The following is a 13,404-nucleotide window of genomic DNA, read 5'->3' on the forward strand; positions in this document are numbered from 1 at the left end:
CTGTATCCACATATGTATTAGCGCTATAGAAACAGGAAATATATATATATATATATATATATATATATATATATATATATATATATATATATATAACACTCATATGTCAATTTCAAACACAATTAATTATCACAAATCAAAGATTACTCATTAAAACCTACAATTTCAAAACCATAAAAATCATTGATTTACACCTAAACATGTTTCTACCCATTGACCTAATTATACTAGCCCATAATAATAAGAATTTTCCCCCTTACCTCTTCAATGTCTCCTCCAAACCCTAGCTCCCATTTGTTCTTCCCCTTTTCTCTTTTTCTCTTTTCTGCCCTCTTCTTCTCTACCCGTGGAAAATGAAAAAGAATGAAGGGGAATGTGGTACCTCACTTTCTAACCCTTACCAACTTCACAATATGGGCCTAATTTTAACACTCCCTATTTAGTTCTAACTCCCATAAATAAGCCCAATATAATATAATCTATTTATTATTTCTATTTTAGTTACTAATTTAAATACAACCAATAATTAAATAAACACAAATATACACACCAAGTTAATTAATATGATCAATTACTATACTTTCTAACAATCAATTAATTAATTAACACACCAAATAAAGTCAAATAAAATAGTAAAATAAATACTGATAAAATTCTATAATAACTCAATGTCTCATATTTCCGGTCAAATCTTAATTACTCAGAAAATTCCCAAAACGTTAAATATTAACTCATTAATATTTCTAATACTAAAAATATTAAAATTTTCGATTAAATATTGACCCGCTATCCCCAACTAGTACCGACTAAATCGTCCCAAAACGCGAAAATTTCAATAAACATCAGAAATGACTAAATTAAGCAAATAATTATTAAAAACACCAAATAATATAATTACTAATATAATTAATAAAAATCGGGATGTTACAATCAAAGTCGTGAGAACCTCCGTTACCAAAACAAACAAAAAAGGGGATAAAGGATCCCCTTGACGCAACCCCTTCTCCACTTTGAACTCCTTCGTGGTGCTTCCATTAATGGGAACAAACATATCACTAGAAAAAATGGTTCCTTCCATCCATCTTAACCAATTGGGGCCGAACCCCATTTTGGTTAACACATAAGCTAAGAATTTCCAACTTACACAATCATAAGCTTTTTCAAAATCTACCTTCAATACCACACAATTCCTTTTACTTCTTTTAGCTAAGTCAAGCACCTCATTCACAACTAATACTCCATCCGCAATACATCTACCCGGAACAGGAAGTTTGCATTTCACATCTAGATTGGTGATACTCTTGCGAATGTTTCCATATAGCCCAGCTTCTGAATCACCGACAATTTCGATGGAATCCAAAACTGATAAGTTGAATATATCGAATATGAAATCTACCACTTCTTTGTTGGCCTGAGCGTACAACACTTTATTGTTTCTCTTATTTATCACAAGATAAATATTCAGCTCCGAGAGTGAATCAAAGTGAGGAAGATTATATGGAGAAGTTTCAAATGTCATTGGAAAAATGTAAGCCCTAATTTTTTTGGTAGTGAAGAGAAATGAGAGAGAGACTAAAATGATGTAGAGTTACTTAGAAGAAGAGAGGAGATGTTTTTTTGTGTTCCTGTTTAGAGAAATACTTGCATAAATACGAACCTAAATCCATATTTTTAGGCACAACCAATGAAAATAGAGAAAACATAAATTTATTTAAATTTTAATTTCGTTTTTAATTGACATTATGAGGGTGGTTGAGATAAAAGAGGAGAAGGACAATTTAATTTTTAATTTTTAATTAATAAAAAAATGTGATTGGTTGTGTGCAAGTACATGTGTTATGGTTGTGTTCATGTAAGTATTTTCCTCCTGTTTATACCCTTTACTCCACATTTTATCTCATTACTTTTTTATTTTTATATTATATTTATTAAAATCAATAACAATACAATATTATTTAAAGTTAGTTATTTTAAAATTAAGTGTTTCTTTTATTGCAAAAGTAGTGTCAATATGTGTGTAGTTGTTTTTTTTAAGTGTACATTCAATTTTTTAACAAAATAAATTTTATTATTCCATGTATAAAATAATATATGTATATTTTATGAAAAATAAGCAGTTAAAATAATTAATTATTAATTTAATTTGAATGAAAATATTATTTAATATAAGAATATTATAGGTTTTTTTTTTTTAAAACAAGCAACACTTAGTTCAATCTTAATTTGTTGATTATTTATAAACATGCTTGGTAGTTAATAAAAAAAGGAGTCCATGAGTTGAACAAAAAAAATAGGATTTGACTGTTTGCATGTTAGAATTTTTTTTTCACTAATCAATTCCAACTGATTATTCCTTTAATCTCTCCCTAATTCATGGCCACCAGTTGCTCAAATTTTGACAGGTTCTATGCTCTCAAACTATACCCTCAAATTTTATTTTTGTAATTTATTTATTACGTATTTGTAGCACATTAGGGTTTTAGTTTTTAACCTAGGTATATTTCAAGATGGCTTCAAATTTCAAACTTACCATGAAACTTCTCATAGACACCAAAAACAAACAAGTTTTGTTTGCTGAAGCATCAAAACCTGTAGTAGACCTTCTTTTTTCCCTTCTATCCTTGAAATTGGGTACCGTAGTAAACCTCCTAGACAATAGTACCAACTGTACCTTAAATAATGTGTATCGAAGTGTCGAAAATCTCGACGAAAAATTCATGCTTCCACAACAAAATAAGGACCTTCTCTTAAATCCAATCTCTTCAAATGAATTCTATATGCTTTATCTTGCAATCTACACCAATGGCAAACTTTCAACTAAAAATGAATTTGTGAAAGATGATGTAACGTTTTTGGTGATGGATGATTTGGTTATTCAGCCCTTAGTTTCATCTATTTCAATGATTCTCTTACTTCAACGCTTCAATATCAAAGAGGTTGATGTCTTGCAAGAGAAGGTTGTGGAATTGGGGATGAAAGAGGTAATTAATTAGTATTTTCATTTATATTTTTTATGAAGTATTTATTTTGTTACATTGACATGAATTTTATATTTTTGTAATAGGGTATCAAGTTGCTTAAAGCTTCCCTGGTATCGAAATCGAATATGGTCTTGACTGATGTATTCTTAAGAGATATTGATATATGACCAATGATGTGGCAGCTCAATTTTTTACATGCACAATGTTAAGATGATTAGTATTTTATAGAGGTACTTAATTTGTTTGTGATGATTTATGTTCTATTGTTAGGGATTTATTTTGAGAAGATGTCGATATATGTTTCCTTCAACAATCCAAAACAACATCATAATTATTCTCATATAACAACAAGTACACCATAGTACACATAGCAATAGGATATTATCAATAGATTTTTACCCATTCATCATTAGTCAAATATTTCATAAAATCGATTAAATTACATTTTAACCATATAGTTCCAAACAGTAGCTGACAATAGTCAAACAACCAATTTGGGAAATCAACAATTATAACTTTCGTATAAACAACTCTCATATAAACAACTGAGGCATCTACAACAATTAATGAATTATTAAATAATTCAATGTTAATACAGTTGTGTTACGGCGAGTGGTGAGGATGATGGATCTATGGTGGAATGTGACTATCTCCTCTTCCTCCAAGCTCGTGGCAAGGTGCAATTTTCTCGATGTCGGGTACATGTCGTGGATCTAAGGTCCGCTTTGTGTGGGAAGAGGGTATCAAAAGGGACTGGTTATGGTTCAACTTCCTGGCCATTGCCCGAGGCCTTTTTGCGACTAAAATAATCTCATGGAGAAGTGTGTTGCAAGTTTTCTTTGCTTCTAAGTACTCTTTCCGCTAACAAGTGTGAATCTTTTATTGCACCAAGTTATAGATATTTGGAAGTTTTAAACATTAATATTTCTTTTGTGAATGATCCGTGGCTCTTGTACCCCTATTTGTAAATTATCAAATAAAGAAATCTAATAGCAACAACAAATTTCTCAAAATTAAAAATCTTTTTAGCCAATTGTATTTAAATATTGAAACATTTCACTCTTTTTAATTGAATTTATGCACATTCAGCGTGTGTAATTAAAAAAATAAATTATTTAATTGAAATAATAAAAATCACATTGTTTAGTAAATATCAATCAATTTAAAACAATTTGCTTTTACAATGGTTGAAAAACTCAACACCCTCTTTTTCAACTCCCAACACTCCACATCATTTTCTCTTTCTTCCACCTAATAACTTAACACCCATTCAACTTTTACCCTCTCCAATGGTTTTTCATTCAACACCCTACCCCACCACTTTTTATTTTCATATTCTTATTTAAATTTTATTTTTATTTTTATGATTACATAAAATTACAATTATCGATTAAAATTAAATTAAAATAATAAATACTTAATAATTTATTTTTTAATTTTTTGTAATAAAAACAAAATTTATTTAAATAATTGGATACGATACAAATCATCTTAAATTAATTTAAAATACAACACACAATTAACGTAATTAGTACGTTTCAAATAATTTAAAATGCAATACAACACACAAGTAACGTAATTAGTACGATACAAATAATTTAAAATGCAATACAACACACAAATAATTCAATCACGGAACATTCCAAACTTTGTCCATATGTGCTTCACTAGATCAGCTTGCAATTCTTGATGAACATTTGGATCACGGAACTCTGATCTAGCACGCACATGATTTGCAAAAGCGGGTAACACCTCGGTCGAGTATGGTTGTGGTGCACTAGATCCACTTTCCTCAGATTGCTCAAAATCGGTCCAACGTTGAGAATATGAATCTCGTTCATCCTCAACAATCATATTATGTAATATGATGCATGACCTCATGATGATACCCAAATCAGCTATGTCCCACAAGCGAGCTGGTTCACGGATGATTTTAAATCGAGCTTGGAGCACTCCAAATGCACGTTCGATGTCCTTCCGACATCCCTCCTGAAATTTTGCAAATAATTTATCGGGTTCACTTTGAGGAAGTCTAATCGATTTGACGAAAGTTGGATAAGAAGGGTAGATACCATCAGCTAGATAGTATGCCATATTATATGGACGTTGATTCACAAAGAAATTCACACTTGGAGCCTTTCCCTGTTCCACGTCATCAAACACTGGTGACCGGTCTAGAACGTTTATATCGTTCAACGTTCCCGGACATCCAAAAAAGGCATGCCAGATCCATAGGTCATGAGATGCAACTGCTTCAAGAATAACTGTGGTGGTTCCCTTATCCCCTCTAGTAAACTGTCCTTCCCATGCTTTAGGACAATTTTTCCACTCCCAGTGCATGCAGTCAATACTCCCAATCATCCCTGGGAACCCCCGCATTTCACTAACATGCAGTATTCTTTGCAGGTCATCTTGGGTTGGTGCTCTCAGATACACTTGCTCGTACAAGCGTATGATTCCTTTACAGAATCTACGTAAGCACTCCAATGCTGTAGTACCTACTATTTTGATGTACTCATCGACCGCATCTGCTGCAACACCATATGCTAACATTCGCATTGCTGTGGTACATTTTGCTAAGGGTGATATACCTTCTTTATTGGCTGCATCAACTCGCTGGGTGAAGTAGTTATCACTACTTGAAAGGTCCCCAACGATTCGAAGGAAAACATTTTTTTTCATCCGGTACCGACGACGAAACATTGCATCGCCATATGTAGGCTCATTGGCAAAGTAGTCGTCAATTAGTCTTTGGTTTGCCGCTGCATGATCTCTATTGAGATATTTTCTACTACGAGGTGCATTATCTTCCGATATTTTGTTTCTACGCTCTCTAAATCGATTGACTATATAATTTTCTTCAATTTCACGATTTTGATTGTAGGCTGCGATATCAAAATGATATTGTGATGGATCCATTTTTTTGTGATATTGGAGGTAGATTGGATGGGATTTGGGATATTGGTACATAAATGGATGTATGAGTCCCTATATATAAATGGATGTGGGTGGTGGACCACTGACGGATTTGAAATAATTTATTGTATAAAGTTAATTATCAGATAAGGAATATATTGGATGTGGGTGGTGGACCACTGACGGATTTGAAATAATTTATTGTATAGAGTTAATTATCAGATAAGGAATATATTGGATGTGGGTGGTGGACCACTGACGGATTTGAAATAATTTATTGTATAGAGTTAATTATCAGATAAGGAATATATTGGATGTGGGTGGTGGACCACTGACGGATTTGAAATAATTTATTGTATAGAGTTAATTATCAGATAAGGAATATATTGGATGTGGGTGGTGGACCACTGACGGATTTGAAATAATTTATTATATAGAGTTAATTATCAGATAAGGAATATATTGGATGTGGGTGGTGGACCACTGACGGATTTGAAATAATTTATTGTATAGAGTTAATTATCAGATAAGGAATATATTCGAATAGATTCGACAATAATTAAAGCAAACACTACACTGGCATATTGAAACAACAATAATTAAAGCAAACACTACACTGACATATTGAAACAACAATAATTAAAGCAAACACTACACTGACATATTGAAACAACAATAATTAAAGCAAACACTACACTGACATATTGAAACAACAATAATTAAAGCAAACACTACACTGACAAATACTTCATTGAAATTAATTATCAAACAGTTCTGCCTCCAACTTTTTCAACAGCTGGTTCTTCCGGTCATCTAGATGCTCTTCGGAAGTTAGCTTTAGATACATCTTCATTTTCTTGGTTTTAGTCTTTTCCAAGGCTATATTGTTAGCCTGCTGTTGCATCAAGGCTATGTTGTCCAATCGTTCAAGCTCTTTCGTCTTGAATTCTTTGTATTCAGCCCATTCTTTGTCCACCACCTCCGAGGCATATTCCTTGCTTTTCTTTTTACCCTTTTTTTTAGCTGCCTCCCTTCCTATAGGACGAGCACTGGATTCTACAGTGTTTGAGCCACATGCATCACTCTCGCGAGATCTCTTAGATCCACTACTTCCTGAGCCAATATTTCCTCCTACTTGACTAACATAACGTGGTTGATCACGGAGAGCGTGCCATTCTTCCATTAAAGTGAATCTAACATTCTTCCCACATGCATATAATTCCTGCGCTTTTGCCAAAACATCATTCTCCGACCAACCACTTCCTTGCATACGCTTAGCGCCATCATAAGCGCCAATCCATTTACCCAACACTTTGTTCATATAATTAAAACGGTTTCGGCATGCAGGTCCATCACGCGGAGGATCGAATGAGCAATGCTCATTACAATACTCAGCAATTTTACCCCAATATGTTTCACCTTTCTGGTTTCTCCCGACAACACTGCTTGTTCCAAATTTAATCCACCCACTAATTAGCACCAAATTTTGTTCAGTGTTCCATGCTGGTTGCTGAGTTTTCCTACTCTTAGGAGTTGAATCCTCTGAATTTGGAGCGACTTCATTAGAAACTATCATGTCACCAATAGTTAGTTGTGTTGAAAACTCGGGAAATTCAGGTACACCACCACTTGGAAAATTTGCATTCGCCATTGTCACATAACCATTAAACGGGGGTGTTTGAGATGGATTTCTCGGCATAGATCCATAATATGGTTGAAAGTTTGGAACAGAGGATGACTGGTTGAAATTTGGTGGAAAACCAAAACTAGGTATGTTTTGAGGATGTTGGTTGGAAAATTGATTTGGATTTTGATAATAGTTGGGATTTTGATAATTGTTGGGATTTTGAAAATTGTTGGGATTTTGGTTAAATGGAAAATTAGCAGAATTTTGAGTGTTAAAATGATTATTGGGATCCATTTCACTAAAAAAAGACACTTAACTTAAAAAAAAAACACTAATAGAAAGATAATAATAGAGAAAGATAGTGAAAAACTTGGTTTTTTTTTCTGTGTCCAAATCAAATGAACCAAGTCTCTATTTATAGAGAAAAAAAATCATGAATTTTAGTATAAAAAAAAAAAAAAAAATTAATTTGCAGCGAAATAATTGAGTTCAAAGTATTAAATGGATAAAAATCTGGCCAGCCAATCAGAAACAGCCACGTGGCTGCACTTATCTCCTTTTCCATTCTCTCTCCGCGTGCAAACTCTCCCACTCTCACTCCCAGCGCGTGGCCCACACGCGCCTGCGTTGCACCACTCACACGCTGCCACGTCAGCTTCTGGGACAGATTAATTGGTGTTGAGTTTTCTCAACACCTCTCTCCTCCAACACACACTCAACACCACATTCAACTCCCCATTGCACATCTTTTCCCCATGTTGACTTTAATTAAACTGCCCATTGCACTTGGTCTAACTAGTATGATCGTAATTAATAAGTTAGGGTGTCAGATTGGTAAAATAAAAATGAAATAAAAATTCAAATAAATAAAAAAAATCTAATCTTATTTTATAAATTCCAAATTAAACCACATCAATAAAAAAAATTGATTTTTTTGGTTTAATAAGAATGATTTTAGAAAATTAAATAAATTTATAATAAAAATAATTTAATTGATATGTGATAATGTAAAAATATTTAGTATGTCATGAATAATTATTAAATTTTTATAAGTATTCGACTTTTCTTTATCTAAAATACCCACGTGTAAAATTTTTAACAATAACAAAGCATATCAATTAATCTAATAAACTTTAAATACATATTTTTAATGAACAATATCCTACATCATCAAAAGTGAGTTACGATTAAAAAACCTAATATATAATCCCAAAGATACTATAGTAAAATCATATGATTATTGTGATATAATTATTGTTATTATTATTATAGGAATTAAAAGAAATAATAAATTATATAATTTTTCATAATATAATATGATAGATTTTAAAACATATAATATATATACATCCAATCTGATAATGATCAGATTTTATTTATTTTTAATAAAAAGAAATATGATTTAGTTAGTTTTATTAGATTGATTTAATTTTTCTTAGTGGTATTTGATTGGTTTAGTTAGATTCTAATTGGAAAATATATAATAACAGTAACAGCTTTTCCTATCTTCAAGCATCATCAGCTTATATTTAAACCAAACTAGTCTCCACTGATTTTAACCTAAAAAATTCACAATGACTTCTTCTCCAACCTCCAGATTTAGCCTAAGGCTTCTCATAGACACAGAAACTGAGAAAGTGATCTTCGCCGAAGCTTCAAAACCTGTTGTAGATTTCATTTTCTACATGCTATGCTTGCCTATAGGTAGTGTTGCAAAGCTTCTGGGCAACGACATGGCGGGTAGTATAGGAAACCTGTATCAAAGTGTGCAAGACCTCAATGAATATTACATGCATTCTGAACAATATAAAGATTTTCTCTTAAATCCAGTTGCAACTATCTCTTCGGATGAATTCTGTAATCTTCTTCCCACAAAGGATGAGGATGACATATCTTCTGTTTCTTCATCCGGATTATCTGACTTTGAGATAGTGGACAAGTTAAACACTGAGGATGACAAAGAAGAAAAAGACTATGGCAAAGAAGAGGATGGAAAGGATGATAACTACTACTATGAGGAAGGAGATGACTACAATGACGACGGTGACTATTACTCTGAGGAACATGCCAGTAACAACAAAGATGGTGGTGATGGTGACTATTACGTTGAGGAAGAAGACTATGACTATGACTCTGAAGATTGTGACAACGGTGATGACTATTACTATTATTACTATGATGAACAAGCCAAAGACAATGAAGATGTTGACGACGGTAACTATTATGATGAAGAAGACGGCTATGGTGAGAACGGTTATAACTATTTTAATAAAGAACAAGCCAACGAGAATGAAGAGAATGTTTCAATTAATAATGGGTTTGTGGAAGATAAGGTAACTTTTCTAGTGATGGATGATTTAGTTATTCAGCCTCTTACTTCAATAATTGAGGTTGTTAACAAGTTTAATATCAAAGAGACTCGGGAGATGATTGTTGAATTGGGAATGAATGAGGTTAGTTTACATAATCACAAATTTTGAGTTTGACAAATTTGTATTTCAACTATAATTCTAAAATTCTAACTTGTGTTGAATTTGTTTTTTTTCTTCTTTCTAATAGGGTATCAAATTGCTCAAAGCCTCATTGGAGTCGAAGATGGTTTTGACTAGTGTTTTTGTCAATAAGAAATATTGATATGTGATCAATAATTTGGTGTATTTTATTTATTGTTTTTAGATTTAAAGTTTTTAATCTGATTGACATTTGTTTTGTTCAAGTTGGTTTCTGTTCTATTTTGAATAATAGTTTGATTATCTATTTAGTACTATATCATACACATTTATTGTGATTTTTGATCGTATTACTGACGACCTTAGAAATTATTAGGAACTAATTTATTGAAATTTTAATGTAAATTTTTTGGTTTAATCACTCCATAGCTAGTATAATTTATTTACAAGGTAATTATTTTAAATTATTCTTAAATATAGACCAGAAAGATAATAGTATGCTATGCTAACGATATGGCTGAATTTTCTCTCATTAAAACGGTAATTGCATTTCTTGCTTTCCTTTCGGTACAATAAATATTTACACGCTATAATAAATCACACAGAAAAAAAACATGTTGCTCTCTATTTGGTTGAATTCAATTTCATATAATTTAACTTAGGTTTATTTTTAGATAATTAATTTTCAAATGGTTGATACTTTTATTTTTATTAATGATATAAAAATAAGGCAAAACCATAGTTTCAATATGGGTCTAGCTAACGAGCCTTCATGAGACTCTTTAAATATACTAAATAAAGAAAATATTCTTTATAAAAGTTAATATTTTAATTTCTAATTTATTTTCAATACATTGAATATACATTTTTTTTAAAAAAAAATTACTACTTTAATCACTTAAAGAGTGTCTCAAGGACACTGGTTACACGATAAGAGAAATAATAGTCATTAATTTTTTATCCATTGAAATTGATGGACTACATTAATTTCTCTTTTCGTGGTACTCTCTCTTTATAACTTATTTAGTCTTTACCTAAATTTAATTCATGTTATATTATAAGAAATATGATAATCAATTAAATTGGTTTTAAACTTTTTTAACATAAAATAGTTTTATTGAAAGTATTTTTTATTTTTTAATTAGTATACAAATATTACAAATAGCAAAGTAACAACGATCGATTATTTGAAAAAATAAAATAGCAAAGAAAGTAATTTAAATTATATAATAAATAGTATTAAAATAAAGTAAACATTAACAAATAATTGATCAATGCATAAATTAAATTAAATATAAAATAAAGAAATGTCAAAATATATGGTTAAATACACTACACCCCCTGCCATTAGAGTGAGATTCAGTTTTGCCCCCCCTGAAGTTTTGTTTTTTATGAAGGTACCCTTATAAAAGTGTTAATCAACTTTCACCACACCCTTTTATTCCATATGCTGACTGGGTGTTGACTTAATGGCTTATGTGGCAATAAAATTGGATGACTGTATTGTGTTACTTGAATATCTAAATCTAGGGTTTGTTTTCCCCCACGGTTCCATACTTGCCCTCTTTTCCGGAAATTCTCTCCAAATTCTTCTACATTCTTCTTCGTTGTTCTTCTTCGTCCACTCAATCGGAAGCATGGTTGGATGTAGTTCTCGTGGAAGCAGTATTGATTCAATCTCGTATCTTGGTTTGCCAAGATGTGGCTGTGGTAGAGAAATGAAGATGTGGGTCGCCAAGACAGTGCAAAACTATAATCAAAAGTTCTGGAAATGTCAAAATGTTGGGGTGAGTTTGTTTGTGGATTAAGTGTCGAAAATTCTTAGCAAGCTTTGATTTTTATTAATGCTAACACAAGTGTAAATCGTTTTTTGTAGACTGTGAATAGTTGTGAATTATTCCTATAGGATGATGAAATTGGAGACTTTAACAAAGAGGAAATCGTCATTCATCCATTTTGTAAAAAGTGTGAGGTACTAGAACTGAAAGTGGAATAAGTAACACTGAAATTGGAGAAATTAAAGATGAAGCTTGAAGCTCAGAGAAGGAACAATGTGTAGCTTAAGATAGCATTTGTGATGTGTTGTTTGATTGTTGGTCTGTTGTATAATTCCATGTAATTTTAGTTGGAAAGAAATTCTGTTAAGCATTTGTTGGTCTATTGTACAATTTGAGTGTTAATCTGTTAAGCATTTGTGGTCATTTGTATAATGTAATTTTGAATCATATATTTATTAATGGAAAGAAATTTTGATTCTGACAATAGTTGTAATTTTGGTTAACAGTATAATGTAGATTGAATCAAATTGTTAAGAAGCACATTACAAAGTGCATAATTCAATTGGTACAGAAAAATACAAACTTGTTAATAGTACATTACAAGATAGCATAAAGTACTACATTAAGCTGTTAATAGCGTATAAAAGTACTACATTAAGATGTTAATAGCATTACCAAAAGTGTGCATAACACTTGACATTACACTTAAAGCACTAAGAGTGTGCATTCTACTTAAGTGTCAAAATAGAACCAAATAGTGTGCATAATTCACTGTCATAGCAGGAAACATTACAAAATACTTTTGCACATCATAAACAACACTAATACTTAATGCATGACAGGAAAAATTAAAAATCATAAATAAATTTCTTCTTTGGAGTCTTTGGAGCCTTCTTAGGTGTACTCTTTGGAGCCTTCTTGGGACTAGTCTTTGGAGTCTTCTTAGAAGTAATCTTGGGAGACTTCTTAGCAGTAATCTTTGAAGCCCTACTTGTAGTCTGTGAGGCATTGTTGTCTTCTTCTTCAGTCAAGCATAGAGTTTGGTCTAGATCAGACCCAGGACCTTTGAAAGGTTTTGGTTTTTTAAACTAATTTTCTTTAATCCTCTCACTTACCCTCTTTCTCAATGTTTTGGTATCATGTTTGATTTGAGCCTTTCCCTTGTTTTTGATACATGTGGAGCCAACACTTGCAATATTTTGTATGCTTGGATTGAAGTCAGCATTTGCTTCATTGGCTGCACTTGCACTTACTTCATTGTATGCACCTGCACTTGCTTCATTCACTGCACTTGCACTTGCATTTACTGTATCAACAATTGGACCATTGACTGCAGTAGTTTCTTTACTGACTGCACTTGCTTCATTCACTGCAACATTTGCAGTAGCAGATCTCACTTGCCCCTTTTTTCTACAACATAGTGAAAATTGTAAAATAATAGTTACAATCTAGTCCAATTTATAATTAACAATCAATGAATATTGTAAAATAACATACTAGTGACATACCTTTCTTTTCAAGGAATTTGTATCTTGTATATTGCTCTTGCATGACTTTACATTATGACCAATCATGTCACACTTAGTGCATCTGTAAGACACAACAGGTAACCTTCTCCTAGAACCTTCCGCACCAATCTCCCTAATTCTCAA

The 13,404-nt window shown here is 31.8% G+C and overlaps 1 protein-coding gene across 1 annotated transcript; it reads right to left on the minus strand.

Annotated features, from left to right (window-relative positions):
* Positions 1 to 4,550: 4,550 nt before the first annotated feature.
* Positions 4,551 to 7,818, minus strand: LOC131645841 (uncharacterized). Its single transcript, XM_058916040.1, has 5 exons — positions 6,890 to 7,818; positions 6,677 to 6,763; positions 5,462 to 5,868; positions 5,229 to 5,416; positions 4,551 to 5,123 (listed from the first exon to the last, which is right to left on the minus strand). Exons 1-5 carry the CDS (start codon positions 7,816 to 7,818, stop codon positions 4,608 to 4,610), a joined length of 2,127 nt encoding a protein of 708 aa, XP_058772023.1. The 3' UTR covers positions 4,551 to 4,607.
* Between the last annotated feature and the right edge of the window lie 5,586 nt (positions 7,819 to 13,404).

Source organism: Vicia villosa, linkage group LG2, assembly GCF_029867415.1.
Source record: "Vicia villosa cultivar HV-30 ecotype Madison, WI linkage group LG2, Vvil1.0, whole genome shotgun sequence".
Taxonomy (NCBI): Eukaryota; Viridiplantae; Streptophyta; class Magnoliopsida; order Fabales; family Fabaceae; genus Vicia; species Vicia villosa.